The sequence below is a fragment of the Struthio camelus genome, chromosome 1 (genome assembly GCF_040807025.1).
Source record: "Struthio camelus isolate bStrCam1 chromosome 1, bStrCam1.hap1, whole genome shotgun sequence".
NCBI classification, from domain to species: domain Eukaryota; kingdom Metazoa; phylum Chordata; class Aves; order Struthioniformes; family Struthionidae; genus Struthio; species Struthio camelus.
The window spans coordinates 157,053,645-157,073,921 of record NC_090942.1 but is presented as its reverse complement, the minus strand read 5'-3'; the positions used below and the strand labels follow the sequence as shown (position 1 = coordinate 157,073,921).

The 20,277-nt window shown below is 41.7% G+C and overlaps 1 protein-coding gene across 5 annotated transcripts in view; it reads left to right on the top strand.

Moving 5' to 3' along the window:
* Positions 1-9,159: 9,159 nt before the first annotated feature.
* MCF2L (MCF.2 cell line derived transforming sequence like) overlaps positions 9,160-20,277 on the top strand; it is a 173,833-nt gene continuing 162,715 nt past the window's right edge. For 2 of the 5 annotated variants that reach the window (XM_068926761.1, XM_068926686.1), the window contains exons 1-2: positions 9,374-9,647; positions 19,043-19,241. In XM_068926761.1, coding sequence (XP_068782862.1) covers positions 19,064-19,241 — 178 coding nt within the window. In that variant the 5' untranslated portion in view covers positions 9,374-9,647; positions 19,043-19,063. Of the gene's footprint in view, positions 9,246-9,373; positions 9,648-9,960; positions 9,987-15,863; positions 15,917-16,583; positions 16,645-19,042; positions 19,242-20,277 lie in introns of those variants that run through there. The other 3 variants (XM_068926750.1, XM_068926768.1, XM_068926695.1) reach the window with 3 other exon arrangements.

The following is a 20,277-nucleotide window of genomic DNA, read 5'->3' as shown; positions in this document are numbered from 1 at the left end:
GCAAACATTTAACAACTCTGATTTACCATAATTAATTTTATATCCAGGCATTAAACCAGGACAATATATTTGGAATCCTATTGTTTTTACGGAGGAAAGTGGATGTTGTGCAAAAAGCCCAGACCACTGTTGTTAGGCGCTACAGATCTTATGATACTCTGGCCTCTGAACTGTCTTGTGGAGAATCCTGCTGGATCACTGTGGCCAGAGGCTACCACGCAGTGATGGTTGTGGGAACCTTTTCCTATTTTTTCTTGTTAACTAACGCCTATTTGAGAAAGTTCAAGTCGCTGCAACAGAAGCTCTGAGATCTTTATAAAAAAAAAAAAAAAATTGCACATCTGCAGCTTTTCCACAAAGCCAAACTGTTTTAATATAGAACCCATTTTCCCCCTTTTCTACAGTCGTTTTTCCTTTGTCAGGAAAGATCTGTAGGCTTTCTACAGGGGTTTGTTTTTTATGCATGTTACCTGCTAGATTAGGGGCGCTTTTTGTATTATCTATAACTTCTTTGCCTACGCAGGAAATCCTGATTAGTCTGGGCTCACATATGTAATTTGTATGCTTCCTCATCTATCATGGCAAGACCACTGGGTCAATATTAATAATGCAATAGGTCTATACAGACAGCAGTTTGGACAACCCCTTTTCTTTACATATTAAGATCCTTGATTCCTTCCAACAGGACAGAATATTGTCTCCTAGCATGATTTTTAAGTAGGTCTACTAATATAGGAGTTAAAACTCTTTTTGGTATCTTGCAAAATTTAATTAAAATCCCATCGGGGTTGTTAGTATTCAGATAACAATGTTCTCTTCCTCCTCTGCCATGGACCTTCCTAGGGATTTTCTATCTTTTATTTTTAAGGCAGGAGTAGGTACCTGAGATAGTCTAACTCTTCGCCTTTGGATATTGTCTTTTTTTTTTTTTTCTAATTCCCTATCTCTTAACTCCCATGAACAATCAGATCCATGAACACTGAAGTAGTCAATTTATGGTGTTTATCAATTCCAGGAGTTGTATCATTCAGTATAGTGCAATACTGTTCAGAATGACAGTGTTGTTCATCCTCTAAATACCATTCAGATTTTCTCTGCTTCTAAAAAATTTGCTAGCTCTTTAGATATCTTATTTACACAGACTTCTTGACCTATCAAAGGCTGAGTTAATAGCTATATTAAAATTCTGCTCCCCTCAAAGACAATTCCCATATCCTAAATACATTAAGAATTCTAAAAAGAAACCTTGGTAGGATCCATAGGACAGCGATTGTTAATTTTCCTTCTATCTGACCTTTGATCAGGAGGTACCTGTCATCTTCAGCCATCAAACACTCTGTAAAACAAACATGTTAAGAAAATTGCTACTTCCACTTCACTGTCCTAGGAGCAATGTGGAAGTTGTGTCCTTCTTATTCCCAGGTTTTATCACATACCTACACATTGTTCCTGGCAACAGCGCAATATGAGACTTCTCTTTACGGCTTGTGAAACAGGGCCCTCTGCATGTTAAGGAGATTATCTTATTGGTTTGCTTCTCCACCATAAGTTGACTAGATAGCAGCATCTTATTCTTTTGGGCGTCAAAAACCCTGATCTGGAGTATCTCGGGTATAAATAGAATCCAGGTATCTTGTTCTCTCTTTTGACCATCTAGAATAGGAACATGTGGAAGTTATATTAAAATATGTTGGCTTTGTAGTTAGGAAAGCATTACAATAGCATAAAAATAAATTTCACTGATATACAATAGAGCTTCATTCATCTTCTCACATGGGTTAATCTGTCACATTTAATCTGATGACTACCCATTTTGAGCTTTTGCCTGCAACTCATCTTGTACCTTACTGTTTCACAGATATTTCATCTTACTGTCCTGTTACATCATCATTCTCTTCTAATAGGGGGCAGATCGATTCATCCTCTCCCGCCAGACTGGATGGCGCCAAAACTAGCACACGTTTTCTTACTAATTTTTTTTAAAAGTCCAGTCCCTAACAATCTCTTTCCTTAACTATTACAGCCTGCTCCATTAAGTGTCAGTCTGAAACTCTGATCTGTAGTTTGTGTTTCCAGCAGAGCAGACAGCAGCATATAGGATTTTGATGTCCCTTCCTTACACATTGCAGCCCAAAGCACACCATGTTCCTAGTCACAGGAACTTTTTTACTTGCCTCTCCCTCTCTGCATAAGCTAAGGCAGGAAGTATGTGGGAGCTGAGTATTTGAGCAATTTAACATCAAAACATGATCCAAGAAGCCAAGGGTGAGATTCAGGTTCAGACCCTTAAAGCTACAATGCAGGTGTCTTAAGTTCCCAATATAGCCAGCAAAAGATCCCCTGTTGAATAGTATGCTGAGAATAAGAATAGCAAATAGTACCTATGACATATTTTCAATCATAGCACACAGCCCAGGTCCTTTACTATGTAATGTACTTGTTTTTCAGACATTAAAAATTTATTTATTGTTTGACAGAGTGCTGAATATGAGCACAGTGCACTCCATTTGCGATCTCAATTTCTTGTTAAACTTCTGAGAAAGTCAGGAGAACATTTAACTTGGAGGGAAAGAAAACATACATGGCAAGGGATGTTTCACACCCCTTTCTAAGAAAAAAAAAAGGGCAAAATACTCCCAATGCCTTCTCTCACTATGAGAATGTAGAAACAGAAACAAGTGACGTTCCAAAGATGACAAGCAAATGAGGAATTTGGGGTTCTTGCACAAGCCACTAGCAGGATGGACTTACAGCCCTGTCCTCCCACGTGGCTTTTGCTGTTTGTAGTGGTGCCCCCAGTACATAGATTAGCACTAAGCTTATTTAATTTACAAGGTCTGGACCTTGCAGGCTGAAGCTGTGGGTTTCTGTAGGACAAAACAGCTTTTTGTAGGCATCTGTAGAGTCCCAGGTCTCTAGCCATGGACTCTTTCTCCTTCCATTTAGATGTCTCCAACACTCAGGGTTACAGACAAATCCCGCAGTCCCCCCAACACCTTTAATGGCTGTGGGACGGCTAACGAGAGGCACTGCCTCACCCATATAACCCTAAAAGGAAGGAAGGGAGGGGAGGAAAGAGAATCGTCGTCTCCATGCATCACATAGGCTTTACAGGCACCAGAAGCTGGAAAAAGAGTCTGATTCTGTGCCCATCACCAAGGAAAATAACAGGACAGATTTTGACCACTTCCAGCATGAACTTGCTAGAAACCTCAGATATTTGCTAGATCAGTGTACAGGGAGGTACTTGCCCTGTAGATTCCCCCATGATCGTAGGGAACTGCTTCCTGTCTTGTTGGCAGGTGTCCCTCGTCTCTGAGATCATGGGGCTCACAGGAAGCAATACCCAGCTCGTCAAGGCCATTTCTGACACCTCTGCCATGCAGGGTAGCTAAAGCAAGCATCACATGTAAAAACACTGCCTCTTTAGTACTGCTAACACTTTCCACGCAGCATTGCTTTGATTAAAATGAAATAGCACATAAACCCCTCTGGATTTCAGAAGAGTTTGGCCTTTTTAACCTGCCTTTTTTACAGCAATATAAATGAAAAGTCTTCCTCCACGTCAGCTGTGGTAAGGTATCCAAGGTTGCTCTTAAACCCTGCTGCTGTTGCTACAGATTGCCTAGTACCTTCTGATAGGTAGGTCCAATCAACGATTTTCCATCTGAAGGGGAGTGATTCCTACTTTGTTCATTCCTGACATGTCACGAGACTGGACTGCATCTTTGCTTTTGCTCCAGTGACTGGCTCAAGGAATCGTGGTAGTAAATGGCAGAAAACTTGTAATGAATGAGTTTATCACCAGAACCCCCTAAAGGTAGTCCTGGTGCAAGCTGTGTCAATTCTTACAGTTAGGATGCACCTGACCATGCTGAAAGGCCTGCATATACTCTGATAGCAAGCTAAAGATCAAAGGCAATCTTAGCTCTTGGGACCCTAGAAGTAGGATTTTGAGCAAGAGGTCACTGCAGAAACACTAGGGACTTCAGCTTCCACCTAAAGTCGTAGGAGCTGAACGTGACCGTAGGAGGTGCTCCCTGATCTCAATGAGGAACAGGGGAGAGAAGGACACAAGTCACAGTTTGGGAACAGGCATTCCTTCAGCCCTCCGTAGCTTCTTCATTCCCTCTGCAACCCCACTCCACCAACAAATCCACACCTGCACGACACTGATCAGCACACTGAAAACCAAGATGTTCATCTGGGACACTCATAGATAGTGAGGGTCCCAGCTTCAGCTTAGGTGCGCAACTTCCTAGCTGATTTGTCAGTGAGCTGGGAGAATCTCCGGTAGGACATAAAGCTAACAAAAATTGCAGTGAGTCCAGCAAACCTGGACAAAGATTTGAATGAGGATTTCAATTTTGCTCCAGGACTAGGCAAAAAGTCTCCCCTTTTACGTTCTGTTTTTTCAAAACCCAAGCCATGTACACTGCTTTTTGTTCAAAAATGAGTTCAGGAAGGACACCAAAGAGCAGTTGGTGCACACATTTTTTTTTAACTTGTAGCTAATCAGCTTTTGTCCTAGCCAATGCACATATTTGAGTGACTTGCTCATTTGATTCCTCCACAAACCAGTGCCTTTTGATGCAAACCCTTTTGCTATGGCAATAATCCCGTTTCATTAAGAGCTCTGGTGGGCACCAGAGCATCACGGTGACACAAAAGGATCATCCAGCTATAGCAAGCTGAATCTTCAGCAGTGCCCTTTTGATGAAATCTAACTTCCTAAAATGAGTACTATGGCTATTCCATACGGTTCTTCTAATTCATTCAGCTTGAATTTCCAGCTGTAGGCTAACCCTGAAATCAATAGTTTTTCTATTTTTTATGGAGAAACTGCTGTTGTTTTTAGTGAGTTCTTAGGATTCTTATTAAGGTAAATATTTCATACCAGCGGAGGAAGAATTCCTAGAGAGACTTTAAAAGCATCAGAAAGCAGGGCATGATTGTGCAGTGCCCCTTGAGCCTGTGAGTCATGTTTGTTAATGTTCACAGTGTAATAAGAAGACAGATTGGGATTTTTTGGTAACATTGTATTTTGCTCGCATCTTGCAAAAAACATGCAATTGAATAGCCCGTCAATGGCATTCTGTAGTCCTGCCACCTTCTTTCCCCACTCTAACACATTTCAATAATACTAGCTACTAATAAATCATTCAGCCTAGTGCTGTATCATGCAGTCTCAATTGCTTTAATTTTTTTTCAGCCTGCCTTTCTTTTAATCAAAATTATTCTACATCATTCAGCATTGCCTTGATTATAAAAAAGAGAACCCCTGTCAGTCTATTTGAAAAGAAAATATCAATATTTTAACTTTCTTCTTCCCTGTGGACATTCATGACTATTTTATTCTCATCATGTGCTTCAAAAGTCTTCCTAACATACCTTGAAGAACTTTTCCAAATAGCAGCTTCATCAGCTTTGAGGCTTAATTTTCTGGATACTTTTCTCCTGTGCCTAGCATTCTCTCCCGTATGCTAAATAATTACAAGCTACCACAAAGGCCCAGCATGGCAGATTACTTTGATTTTACAGACGGTTTCTCATTCTGTACAAGACGTAGCTCAGCACAATTGTTCAATAAAGAAAGATTTCAGATATTTGAGAGACACAATTCATGTAATTTCTCCCCAAAAAACAACCTGTTATCATTTTGTCACCCATCCAGACTTCATAACTGGCAGAAACAGGTACAGCCCATACTAAGAGAACTTCTTCCTATGGCATCTTACTTATTTCTGCTCTCTCTTGAAAAAATAAGCATCACATCGGATGATATAGGGCAGATTATAAAGATGTCATATTTAAATGACTTTGTATACCTCTTCTTACGCCTTACAATTTGAAGTAAAACCCCTATCTTACAGTGTTCTTCTGGATACATTAGGCAACAGGCACTGGGCACTAGACTAGGAAACGACGTTAACTCCTGAGCTAAAGCCTGCCCAGTGGAAATACTGTTGTCTGTCTTTCACATCCCTACTTCCAAAGCATAATTACAACAACCAGTCCCAAACCCTTTGGTGAATATGTCCATTCATAATCTGTAATGTCTATGCAATGGATAAGCATGTCTAGGATCTCAGCATTCTTTAGATCCTTGTGGGCTTTTTCATCGCAGCTTTTTATTGAGCTGAAGTGTTATAAAATCAGCCAAACCACCCCGATTTTTATTTAGAGCACTTTCACACTGACAGGGGACCAGATATACAATGAAAATGCATTTCAAGAGGGTGCTCAATGGTATAGTTTTGCCAGAGCCCTAATGCTTCATTGGTTTACAATTCTTGGGAATCCCACACCACTTTTATTTAAGAAAGGTATCTTAACCTCATTTGAACTCACTGATAGTTTCAGCTGTTCCAATGTAAAAGCACTCATTTGCTCTGGTAGCTTAGTTACTTTCTTTATTAATTTCTTCAGAACTCCTAAATACCATCTGGTCTTGATATTTGCTTGAAACTTAACTGCTTCCCTGCTGAAATCCACCCCAGTTTCTTGGCATAGTCAGAACAAAGAAGTATTGTTCATGGAATACAGCATTCTTATTCAAAGCCAATGTTATATAGATTAATATGTTTTATTTAATGCAGAAGAAATAACATTTGAAAGGAAACAAAAGAGAGACAAAATGTTTCTAATGAAAAAAAATTTCTTTTATACATTCTGATACCGACAGCCAACACAACTGCTTTCTTCCTTTCAGCAAAGATTTCTGTAGAAATTCTACTAACCCCCAAAACGCTCAGTCCTTCTGCCTGATTTATTACTTGAAACCAGTCAGTGCTTAAGGTTCTAATTCAAGATGGAATCAAAGTGGGGATGAGAGAAGCCAAAATCCCCGTTTCTCCTAGTTAATAAAGCAGGCCAGGAACTATCCTTTGGCACTGGAATCGGCTGACACACTACGACTTACGTACACCAGACAAAACTCTCTCATCTCCCAGAACAGGTGAGCTGCATGCAGACTGTCTACTGGAAACGGCCCCTGGCCCATGCTAACCCATGAACTGTGCTGCATATCCTTTTTTGGAAGATTGCTGGGAGAACACCATGCTGGGGACAATTCTAACAAGTAAACAGTATGAATGACCACGTGCCACTGTTTGAGTCAAAGCCCTGGCCCTGTTTTCTTTACAACAGCTAGAGGTAGCTGTAGGGGTAGAGATCAAACAACGCAGAGCAGAAACGAAATCTAAATGTATGTTTTATTGAGGTCTCCCTTGTGTAGACTGTTCTTCTAAGCTACTGTTTTTCACAGTGTCTTCAAATTAAGGCGTCTTCTGTGCTGTTTCTTGTCACCATTAACTGGCCCTTTTCCCTGGACATCCAACCACATCTTTGCAACTAACACTAAAAAAATTGTTGTGAGCTACTGGAAAAAATGATGATCATTTATCTCCATCTACACTTTCGCTCTTCAGAATCCTTCCCTGTTTTGCAGTGACGTGTAGCAGGGCTACCCTTTCCTGTAGCATCCTATGATACTGAATAGTTCATGGAAAATATCTTGGGATTGCTGTTACGCAAAGACTCTACTACCAAGTCACATCTCAGGTTCTGTTCGACCTGCTTTTTGGGTTAAGCTGATTTAAGAAGCAGTTAATACTGAAATCTTGTTCCTGTAAGCCTTTTCCTGACACTACTTTGGGTGACTGTGCTTTAAAGAGCATTTCAGGATATTAAGAAGATGTATAGACGTAGCATACCGCCATCATTTGACACATTTCTAAAAATTCGATACCTCCCATCCAAGAAAGAGAAAGTGCAAGAAATATGTGGAAAGACTAATGAGAAAAGCAGATTAAAATATACAGGCACCTAATCTGTGGTAATCCTCCTTCTTTCTTCTAGGTCCTGCAATAGTCTTCCTAAACCTTTCAGTTCCGAAAAATTCCTGGGAAAATTCAGTTAAACCTGCACTCCAATTATCATGAATGTGAACTATCGCTGTTGGAATAGGGATTCAGAGAAAGTAGTCTGAAAGGTCAGAGGAAGATAAATTTGAACAGTCTGTTTTCAGAGTTAGGCACACATCTTAGGTGCTTCTCCTCAAGCGTACGCCTTGTACGTAGCATGCATTTTCCAAGTATTTATAAACCCACTACTTCCAAGCTTACAAAAGCGTGTGAAGTTCACTGTTTCGTTTACGTACTGAATTTTTAGCGTTCAGGGGTATCCAGGAAGAAAATAAATATCCTTTTTTAACATGGGAAAACTCTTGCATTCACTTCCAGTTGTTCAGGTGTCTGAACAAGATGCAAACATGAGAAGCACTGGTCCTTGTATATACACGTTCAGGTAAAAGCAAAATAAAATGTTAGGAGCTAAACACTGAAATGTTGGGAAATAACAGAATCAAGTCCGCAAAACTTTCATTGGACTCAGGGACGTGAAATGAGACACAGCCTTAACTTTATGCCATTACTGTTCAGTTCCCGGAGTTTCCCAGTTTCCCAACAACTGAGGCAATGCTCCTATAGGTAGTTAACTGCTTTCTTAGAAATAGTAACCAAAGACTTTATCATAATGCATCTGTACAAAGACAGTAATTTAAGAATACGTGGGAAAAGTATAAGTCTGACATTTCCTAGCTGATGAATACTCGCCTTCGTAAGCTGGACTCACTCTGTGGGTTGGTGTCCACGTGCTACTTCCTAGTGTTTTCTTGCTGTTTAATTTAAATGCTCTCTCCTCAAACGGGGGCCGGAAAACATGCCAAGTCGTCTTCTCTACTTTCATTACACAGAATGAGATAAAACCTTCCTAATTCAGTTCCTAATTCTTACCCTGAAGGGCCCGCTTCAGTGTGACCGGTTGCGGCCCCTGAAGTTATAGGCAGCCGAGACCAAACCTTAAAAACGTGCCACGGGGGCACGGCTCACCCGCCACCGGCGATGAGGAAAACCGCCCTCCCGGCCCGACTTACGCCTTCCCCCCACCCGCCAGCGGGCTGCCGGGGCCGGGGTGGGGGGCGCAGGCGGCGCTGGCCGTTGGCCGCGTCTCTGCGGGGGACCCAACGGCCGCAAGCGGGGCCGGACCCGCAGCCGCGGGGGGGTGGGAGGGGGAAGGGGACAGCGTGGGCACGGCCGTTGGGCGGACGAGGGCGGCGGTTGTTGCCTCTTCCCTCCGGCCCGTGGCTCCCGAGGCGGGACAGGGCGGCCATCGGGAGCTCCCGCCTCAGCCCTCTCGGCCGCTCGCGAGGGCAGCCGGGCCGCGGGGCGGGCGAGGCGTTACAGGTGCTCGAGGGAAGGGAGGGGAAGCCCGGGGGCAGGGAGGAGGCGGGGGTGGGGGGCGCGCCGCTTCCCCTCCCCTCTCGCCGCCTCCACCCCCGGCAAACAAAGGACCTCGCGCCTCCTCCGGGGGCGAACACGTGGGGGCCGAGCGTGTGTGTGTTTGCGTGCGGGGACGGGGATGCTCGGGAGGCGGCCGGAGCCGCAGCCAGCAGCGGAGACCCTGACAAAAGGCAGCCCCCCCCTCCCCCCCCACGCTGTGCCGAGCCGCGGGCGGGGCCCCGCCGCGCCTCCCCACGCCGCCAGCGAGCCCGCCGGCCGCGGGGGGCGGCCGCTGCCTACTCGCTCTGGGCGGGCTGCTGAGCGCCGGCGGCGGCGGGCGCTTGGTCCTCCGCGCAGGGCGCTGAGGTGAGTGGAGGCGGGCGCGTCGTGGCCCGGCGGGCATCGCACCGCGCCGCTGCCGCCTCCTCTCGACCCCCGGGGAGCGCCACCATCTTGCCGCTTCGCCCCGAGGCAGGGCGCGGAGGGGCCCCCGGGCGGGGTGTGAGGGGGGCGCCCTGTGGCACCGGTCAGGCTCGCTGGGCACGGGCGGCGGGACGTGACCACCAACCACCGACACTTTCTGCTTGGGGGTTTTGGTTTGGGGATTTGCTTTTTCTTTCTCCCCCCCCCCCCGCCCCTTTTCCTCAGTTTCGGTGGTACTAGGGCCAGGCTCTAGGAGAGAAAGCGAAACAAAGGAAAAGCACGGTAACCTGCCTAAAAAGGAATGAATCAAGAAAGGTGGTGGGCGTCGCAGGGTAGCGTCTCTTTGCTGTAGGGGGGGGATGGCGCGGAGCACCCCACCTCTGCCTCCTCTGTGCTCGGGTGTTGAAAGCCAGGCTTGCTCTGTTGGGTCGGTAGTTGGGATTGAGCAAGCGTCCTGCAGTTAGCGATATAAAGGGATCTGCTAGGAGGATGAAGAAAACGCTTTGAGCAAGAGGTTTTGTTGACTGGTGTTACCTGCAATGGTTAATCATGCAAGAGGCAAAATAGGATGTTTCTGCCGCATGTGCTGTTTATTTACTTTTTGTGTTTCACTGGGGCTGGACTATCAAAATAGATTAGCCAGTTGTGTTATTTGTAGGCTTGTTTGTGTTTTTTTTTTTTCCCCTGATTTCTGTTCCTTTTTGTGTCTGTGAACAAGAGGAGACTTAAGTGTCTGCAATCCTAAAGCCAGACAAAAACATTTGCTTAAAGATATTTTTAGCTGAAAAGGTAAAACTTTATCTTGATAGATTTGGCAATAAATTTCCTCTTGCGAAAACCTTTCTTTCTAAAGTCGATCTAACGTAATGACTTCAGAATGACTGAGCATGTGAAAAGTTAAGTGAATTTGGCTCTCTTTATTTGCTCTCTGAGCCTTATTTTGTAAAAGATGTCCTATAGCTTGCCTTTTATGACAGTCTTCAAATGCTTTGTGAAGCATTTGTGTGCTAGTACATGTACAAGGCGTTTCTGATGTTAAAAGTGGTGCAACAGTTAGAACTATCAGTAACATTCAGTATCAGGGTCTCAATTAAATGTACTTGCTGTAAGTCCAGTTTGCGTATTGAAAAATAAAGAAAATCATTCTAAACGTTAATAGACTTCTACCTTAAAATGCAGCGCAAGTAGGAGGGGAGAAGCGCAAATGAATTTTTGCTCCATCTCAGGAAGGTGTTAGAACACATTCCTAATAAAGGAACGGTTGTAGGGCAGAGGATTGAGCTTCCCTCCAGCACTGGTGGATGTGGCTTTATTGTGGTTTTGGCCTGGCTGCTGCCACACAGCTGCCCTCTTTTTCTGTCCTTATCCCTTCTGTAAAGAGATCGGGGTTGCATCCACACAATTTCTTTTTGTGGAAGTTTGAAATTCTTGTGTTGTAGGTGACCTCCAGAAGTGACATCCTTCACTGACTTGGGACTCAACTACACAAAAGTACTTACAGAAATTGTATAGAAAGGCTCTTTTATGACAAAGATGTCTGTAGCATTAGTCTTGAAGGTAGCTTACCTGTGTGCACTGTTGAGGCTTTGCAGGATCTTCAAAATAGATAGCAGGTTTAATCAACTTTAAAAGGCACATCTAGTTAAAATTCATTTAATAAAGCTTTCCTTTCAAGTTGATTACCCTGCCAAGTAAATCTACAAAACTTCATTAGGAAGTACGCAGGACTGTCCCTTAACAGAGAATGAAATTCCAAGTAGGTCAGAAAATAACTTACCGCTTCTTCCTGAAGCAATCTGCTTTGTCTTGCACTTCTGTTAAATTTCCTGCAGACACAGGACGTTAACAGTGGTCTTCGTCTCTATCGACAGGCAGAGGGAAGGTTTCTGGAACCTTTGGAGACCTCAGCTACGCTTTTGTCCCTGGGTGTGCTATAGTAGAAGGCTGAATGCTGAAGCTACAAGTTTTGTTTTGTTTTGTTTCTCTTCCTTTTTTTTTTTTTTTTCCTTTAATGGGTAATTGCAAAATGCTTTCAACCTATGACAAGCTGGGGTTGGGAGGGAGGAGGAAGAGAAGGGGCTTGTGGAGTAGATGTTCTGTGAGCCCTTTGAAACTGGATACCTATTATATGTTTGTCAGCGATTCTGTAGGATGAGGTGACCCAAGCAATCTCTTTGAGACCTACGTATGTCCTCTGAGCTGAGCAAAGCACATATTCATGTTATATGGTCGCTGAACAAAGATGCTGTGCTAAGAACTTTATCCAGAAAAAGGTTTTGACGTTCTAAGTCTTTGATTGCAAGAGAAACAGTAGTATTCTAGTGTTTATTTTGATAACAAACTAATGAGAAACAAACAAAACATGCGGTGTTTACATTGACCTTAAGAAAGTAGCGTATATATTTTTACTTGTTTGAACTGAATTAGTCTGGCTGTTAGGATTTACATGCTTGGCCATGTGTGCACCTGAACTAAACAAATGTATTTGCATAGAATGTCCTTGTGCTGATGGCAGAGTGTGATGTTTGTTATTGCTTTGCATGTACGAGAACAGTGCACTGTTGGAATGGAAGTTGGGATTTAACATGAGAACAACTGGAATAAGGGGAGATTTATCAGTGTTTAAAATAAGAGGTCAAGCACTGAACCTTTTCATTCTTTGCAAAATGTTGTGTAGCGCAATCAGGTTCTATTGTACTTCAGGCTTATTCTTAAAAGGAAACATAAACATAGGTTGTTATTCTCTCGGGTTGTGAGATACTCTGTATGTTTCCACCTGGATCCAGAGATTGTGAGAAATTTTAGAGATGTAAACTGCTCTCCAATCCATCTCGATGTCCTTTGGTTTTAACATGTCATGACTCCATGTTCAGGCCAGAATTGTTATTCGATTTCTAATTGGTGGAATGAGAAGTTAGTGAGAATGAAAAGTTTGGAGCGTGTGGGAGCAGAATGAGGGGGCAAGAGGAGAAGAAATTTAGGTGCCTAATTTCAGAAGCTCAGTTTGTAGGAACGTAGGTGGTTTGGTGGGAGTTTTAAAGACCCAGGAAATCATGTTTTTGCTAATAATGTTCTCTAGGCAACTAGAATTCTGTGATGTGGTGCCTTTCTCACATCTACATGCATTCCCAATCCTCAAACTCTATTTCTCTTCTCTTTTTTTTTTAATCTTTTTTGGCCGATGTTTACTGAAAACAGGGAATGTCCTTCACTTACCAGGAGACGTGACATTTGTACAAAACAAACAAGCAACTTTACAAGTCCAGTACCATATTAAACTGAGGATCTTTGTTTTTTTTCCTGTGATGGTTCAGAAGTAGGTATATTGCATGTGTAAGGCCCCAATTTCTGAGGGACTGGAGGTGCAGTTCATGTCAGGATGCTTGCGGCTGGTGAGGGAGGAACTTCTGACTCTTTTGTTCATACCTTCAGGAAACTAGTCCCTTGCCCTTATGCCCTAGTGTGGTGGTCGGTGGTCAGCTTGATGTGTGCTGAGCCTGTGATCCTGTAAAAAGGGATACAGAATTTAACTGTGTGCTTGAAGTTATTCTAGTGTATACATGCAGTGGATACATGCAGAGCACTATAGACAGGCAGTAGGGAAGGCTTCTTGAGTCTTAAGAGAACTCGGCTGTGCCCTGTGATGTGGATATGGTTATCCTTTTATTCTTTTTGTTATAGGTCTTAAAATGTGATGTATGATTCTGAGGTAACTAACAAAAGATAGTTGTTTTTTCCTGTGTGGCTGCCCCCAAAAGGAAGAAAGAAAATGACTGAGAGATTTCCATTAAAACTTATAAAAGTTCTTGGAAAGAGCAAAGTCTACCTGTAAGGTAAAAAGGTCAAATAGAATAAGAAAGCACCTCCTATTAAACAAAAGCAATCTTCTCTTCCCTTGAAAGTTTTGGAGGCTTCAGTGGTGCTCTTGCTGTATTTGCAACTTCTTGGAAATCAGTATTTCCTACATAAGAACTTGTTGAAGAATTCTAATGCTGTGTGAGGAAACTTTTGAATAAAATATCCAAACCTTTATCTTGATGAGAATGTTTGGGGTTTTGTTGTTACTGCTTTTTTTTGCCACCCTCTCTTTCTGAACAAAAGGTAAAAGGATTGGGGGAGGGGTAAGAAAGACAGAAAATATATGCATAGGCAGAACTTGAGGAGTTGAATAGGCTTTGCTAAGAATCAGGAAATGCTTTATTGTTTTTGTTTTTATGACTGTAAGTCACTGTTGGTAATATATAAAAATGCTGCATTTAATCATAAAAATTCAGGTTCATTCTCAATTGCCTTAGGCTATATCTGGTCATTGGGAAGAGCTGGTGAGCCTCAGGAGATGTGCCTCTCTTTTCCTCTGATGAATTTTGAAGCAGCATGAGTCAAATAGATTCTTAACTTAGACCTCTTAGTTTAATGTCTGAAACTAGTCAGGAGGAGTCTGGGCTATAGTTTCTGTACGTCTTGCGTATTGTACAGTTTCCCTTTATATGTGCAATGGGAAGAATGACTGGCCAATATTGTAAAGCAGCAAATAGAAACTGTAAAGAATGCTACAACTCAGATATATGAACTTTTAAATAACATTCTAATCACAATAATATTGTATAGGTTTAAATATCATTCAGTATATCTTCATCCGTTCTAAAATAAAGAAACTTTCATTACAACTGTTCAGACGTTGGTGTCCAGTTCATTCCAGTTCTCTTGCAGAGACCTCCAAGGTATGCAGACCAGCTCTCACTTTATCAGTTGGACTTCACTATCTCTGTTGATATGGGTGTACCGAGTTTGGTGAATTATTAAGTTTAAGCTGACTTATGAGGGTCAGATAATGTATCACCAGTTTTTCTTCAATAGCATTGGAATAAAGCGTGATGGTGTTTAGAGAAATTGAAGTGTGAAATCTTAGTAGGTGCCACTGTTAATTTTTTTTTTCCATAATGACTTAAAGCTATAGAAAAAACATGGTAAATTGTTGCAGTGATTAAAACAGGGTGAGGTAATTCTCAGGATAATCTGAATATGTTAGACAAATGGTCTTAGAGGTGAAGTATGTTTAAATTTGTATTATACCTGACTAGAAATAATATCCTGTTTAAATGACCAGAGAGAGAGCTTAAGAAATTCCACTGCATAGCAGCAAAAGGAACTTAATAATAGCATCTTGACTGAAATAGCAGGAATATTAGAAAGAGCTCAGTGCAGTGCGATCTTGTAAACATTTGTACATGAGTCGGATTTAACTTCCAAAGTGAAATGGTGCAGAACATGAATCTAAGTTTGTGAGGTAACCAGCGTACCTAAGGCATGCAGTTACATTTGAAGATAATTATTAACTACTCCCTTTGTAGTGTTGTTCTTGAATTAAAGGAGGATTTTGAATGGGAATCTGAAGTAAATACAGTGAAGTGTATTTAGAATCTGATTGAAGTACAGGGACTCTTGCTGTCAGAAATTAGTCTTTTGTCTTACTTTCAGGAGCAATGGAGTCTAGGAAATCTTTATACCTTAATTAAGAAGTAGCATAGAATGCCATGTTAATGCATCATTAGCCATGTACATAATTACTGTTTCAAAGTTAAGATCTCATGCATTTAGCATGTTTCAGAGCTTGTAGACCAAGTGTGTAGCATACCTAATTAGCTTACAAATATTTGTAGACAGAGGGAGGATGGTGAACCCAGCCTGATGGTCACTCTGATCGTTGATGTAAAACAGAGATGGGGTTTTTAGGTGTAGCTGTGAATTCACACGTGACCCATCATGCCTACCATGTTCTCAGAGTTATAGTCCTTCCCAGCTTACAGCCAAAACTATAACATACCTCTGTGTGTTTTCATGTGGTAGTAAAAAAACTACCACGCGTATCAAATATGCTCTACTAAATTGCAAGTACTCCTGCATGCTTTACTGCATCCCTGTTGGAGATATGTTAACTTATGGTTACTGGCTGCTGCTTTTAACCTCCAGACCACTTTTTGCAGGTTTAACTTGTATTTTGATACGTTTTGTGGAACTGAGAAGCAAAGTCTTCTCAAGCTGCGTAAGGGGAACCTTAACAAATGATGTCAGGGAGCAGCAAGAGCGGGGCCGTTCCACAGGACGGGATGAGCCAAGAGTGACCTCAGCACAGACCTCACTGACCAGGGCACAGGGTCTGAACGCAGCGGGCAGAATAGGGTGCTGGTAATGGGGTCCATCAACAGTCCCAGGTAAGGCGAGGGATGAAGCGGGTCTCAGTCTGTCCAGGGAGTCCAGTGAGGAGCAAAAGAAGCCAGAGACAGGACTTGAGGAACACTACAATGCGAGTCCAAAGCCTGCCCAAGAGGCAGGGCTGAAAACCACTGCTCCTATAGTGTCGCTGTGGCAGGGGATGAACGCCCTGGCCTGAACTTAAAAGGGCTCCTGGGCCCATGGGTAGAAGAGGTGGGTGGAGGTCCCAGGTGAGGCTGGTCAGGGCCATTGAAGTTCTGTCAGGGCCTTGGGACCCTGAGAAAGGGAGCCACACTTTGGCCTTGCTTTTCCTGTGCTATTCCACCAACTTTGTTGCAAACCAAGCAAAACTTTGAGATTCAAGAGCACTTGTTTAGTTGTATTGAGTATGTGAAATGAGATGGCACCCCTGCAAATGTGGCTTATTCTTATTTTTTCTTGGTACATCAGCCTAGCTTTATGGTAACTGAGGGCATTATTTTATCCTGGGATGTTTTGAAATAGTAATCAAATCTAGTTGTGTCCGCAGTGTCATTGCGGTGACCCATGTGGACATATATATCTATCAAAGGTGCTACGAATATTTGAAACATGCTACGTTAGCTCTTAAGACTAAAAGTGGGCAAGGGGAAAGGCAAAACTTACTTTGTATGTTTTCCATTTTAGAATTAGCCTTGCTCAAGTCAATGTTATGAATGTCCCTGTGAGCCACCTCTCTTAATGAAAGGTATGAAAAACAAACATAGTCATCATATCTTAGCCCTCTCATATTATTTCCCCACTTTTTTGCTATCTGAATCCCTGAGCTGTTGGCTCCAACAATAAGTTCATGTTACTGCTCTTAAAACCAAAATGAAGAAAATGAGTAGGTCGGAAAACTTCATTAAAGTAGAATGAAGGTCATAAATGTGAGTCTCTAACTGCATGTTTGAATATAATTATTTCTGATGATCTTCAGGAGCTTCCATTCCTTAAGGAAAGGCAATAAATTAAAATTTTATTCCTAGAGTAATTTGCTGATGACTGAAGTGTAGATCCAGCTGCATTTCAGTTCACCTTGCGTAGGAGAGGGGGGAAAAACCACTAGAGCTTTCTGAGATTGTGTCTCCTTCAAAGGAAACTCCCCCCTGCCCTGCCCCACTTACTGAGAGGGAGGGGAAATTTCTGGATTGGAAAACTTCAAACGCTGCTAAGTGGCTTTAAGAACAAAAATCTGTTTCCTTAATGTCTAAAGTGTAAGGATAATTGAAAGAAATCTCCCCTTCCCCTATAACTAAAAAAAAAAAAAAAAAACCTGTTGAAGTGCTATGAAACACGCTTTTGATGAGAACTCCAGCATGTATTGCTTAGTTACCTATGTGTGCGTCGTCTTCTAGTTGTTGCATGTGTCATGCCAAATAGTTGTGTAGTTAGTATTTACTTAAGCTGAATCAATTATTTACAAGCAGCATGGGCTTCAGTACAGCTGAAGTACCTGTGTGCTAAGGGGATGCGTGTACTGAACGTGAAAGCTTGAGTGATTCGCTTTCATCTGTATTAGCAGTCCTCTGACAAATACTGCACAGCCTAAAAAGTCTGGAAACAGGAAAAGGGAAAATAGAGGAAACTGTCAGCACATTGGCTAAAAATAAAACAAAAATGCTATCTTTAAACTGGCAAGAACATGCACCTTGCAATAATATTTTAAAAAGGGATTTTTGGAAATTTTCTGTTGTGTTGAAGAGACATAGTAGATGTTGGAGATCATACTTAATCCTTAGATGATTCGTGGAAGATCTTTACATAGAATTCAGAGAATTCCTACATATATGAGTGTTAACGTTTGTCGTCTTAAATGATAATTTTACCCAATGTACTTGATAAGCTGCTAGAAATACAGAAATACTAAAAAGATCAGTATTTAGGTGCTTTTATAGCAAATGAAGATCATGCATCTCTCTTTTGTTTCTTTTGTCCAAAAGGCATCACGTTTACTTGGAGGAGAAGTACATCTGCTGTAGCTGTGCTCAGTATTATCCAGCTACACTTGAAAGAGTTTGCTCTGTCCCCCAGTACCTCATTTTCTTGGCCATTTTTTGTTGTCAGCATGCCCTCTGGAGGGGAGTGCAAACAAACCGGTTCCTGGACTCGCTCTAATTTCCCAAAGAAAGCACACTTTGCTAGCACTTTGCAGAAGTCCCAAATACCGCTTAGCAACTGTGTGTGTTGGAAAGCTCAGCCTGTTATTTCATAGGAATGAATACGTTTTCTACAGTTAATAGTGATTTATCTGTAATTTCAAGAAAAGAGGATTTTTTTTTTTGTTTATGTAAGAGAATTACAAATGGTCTTTCTCTGACGTTTGTATATGTAAATTTAGAAACCTGCAGGTGGTTAAGCACATAGTGCTCTCTCTTACCTGTAAGCACACATAAGCCTGATAATTAGCGCTCTCTGGGCTAAGGGAACTGTTGCTTCTTTCTCCTATGCAGGAAGAGGGTAGCCTCAAAGGACCCGGGCGCTGTGTCAGAAACCAAAGCAAACTGTTTCTATGTTATCTTCTCCTTCCTGCCGCACTTCCAGTGTCAAGGTTTCCTCCAGTTAATTTTGTTTATTAAGATTTCTAACAGTAGTTTCAGCTCCCCATGTTGTGGTAAACACTACATAATATTTTTAATTCTTTCATTATTTAACTTTTTGCCAGTTCATGTTCTGGGTTGTAATTTTTATCTAGTTAACCTAGGTTTCAGAGGATACTTTTTCTATAAATATTGGTTTATTTCACTGAAAATAGTGATATTTTTAGCCTTTATATACTTGTTGCTAAGATTGCATGCAGTTTTGCATTGGTATTTTGCATGCGTTTTTTTTAGTGATTGGCTCACTGACCTATGATGTAAGCATTTTGAGAGAGTACGTACAGGGGACTCCTGAGGTTCTGTTTTGGATACAGTACCATGCATGGCTATTACAAACTGCAAATGGTATAGCTTTGTGTGTTTTTTTTTTTTTTTTTCCAAACAAAATCAAAAGGCACTGGTGATCTGTGTGTAACTATCAATCTTAGCATCATTTGAGCTTTTTAAGCACTTACATTTTTCTCGCTTCTTGCAGAAAAAGATTTTCTGTCTGTTTTTACTTTACAGAAATCAACTGACAGCTTTTTCATGTCTGACTACTGGTATTGGAGGTTGATCCCGTGCAAAGAAACTGGAAGCTGTAACTGTTTCACAACAGCCAGCCAGTCTAATGAGGAGAAAGAAGAAGATACAAACCATCGCATTGTGGTGTCAGATATCATGCAGCTTGTGCGAGATAAGCAGGAGGTGCCAGAAAGCACAGCAGGTGAGAATAATATACCATATTTTGAAAATTTGCCTGCTGGCTGCCAGGCTGTCTTAAGGAGAGACTAATGGCTTGGAGAATTTTAGCAATGGCGTTTCATCACTCACAATGAGGTCAGGGAACCTGAGTCAAGCAATTGCCAGATATTCACCTGGAGGGTGATGTCACCACAAAAACCACCAAGTATTTAATAGCAGCCAGTGAAGATTTTACTCAGGAGTACTAATACTTGGCATAATAAATTAAAATAATTCCAGAAATAAATTAATTAGCAAAAATAGTAATCCCAGAGGAACCTGACCTACCTTCATGCAGTCAGTTTCAAAATCCTGCTGTAAAGAAACTGCTTAAAGAAGCAAATTCAAAATACCTCTTTACCTTGTCACACTGCTTCTGTTGCCATGATCCGTAAGCAGGAGAAAAGGTATAGTGACTGCTAGTTTATGAGAGTAGGGATTAATACGGTAGAGGAAAAAAAATCTATCCCTGTCTAATGTTTACCCATGCGAAAATTGTTGCGTTCTCACCTGAACTAAGTGATCTTTGCCTCACTAGTAGTGCAGATGGACTATTATTTGATAAGCAGTTGCAACTGATAGCAATTGTTCTAGTCTCTTTTAACACGTTTACTTCGTTTTGTTAAACTGTTTAAATAAATAAGAATAAAAAATAATTTTAAAAAGCCAGCCTCCTAGGTAATTAAAAAATACTGAACATATTCAAGCCTCTCCAGCTGGAAAGAAGGCCCAGAACCAGAAAGGTGAAATTCTCTAAAGCAGTTTTGCATCTAATGTACAAGGCAGGAAAATCACTGCTTTGTAATAACAGCCAAAAAAGTGACTGTTTCAGACTGAATGAGCCAACAATCTGATACTACTGCAGAAGAAAGTGATACATATTCTGAAGGTATGGTATGTCTTTAACAAGAAGTACTTATTAATCATTTTGTTCAGGTACTGGAGAGATCTCAGCTGGAATACAAGAATTTTTTTGAGGGCAACCAAGAAAGATGAGAAGAACCTCTACAGAAATTCCA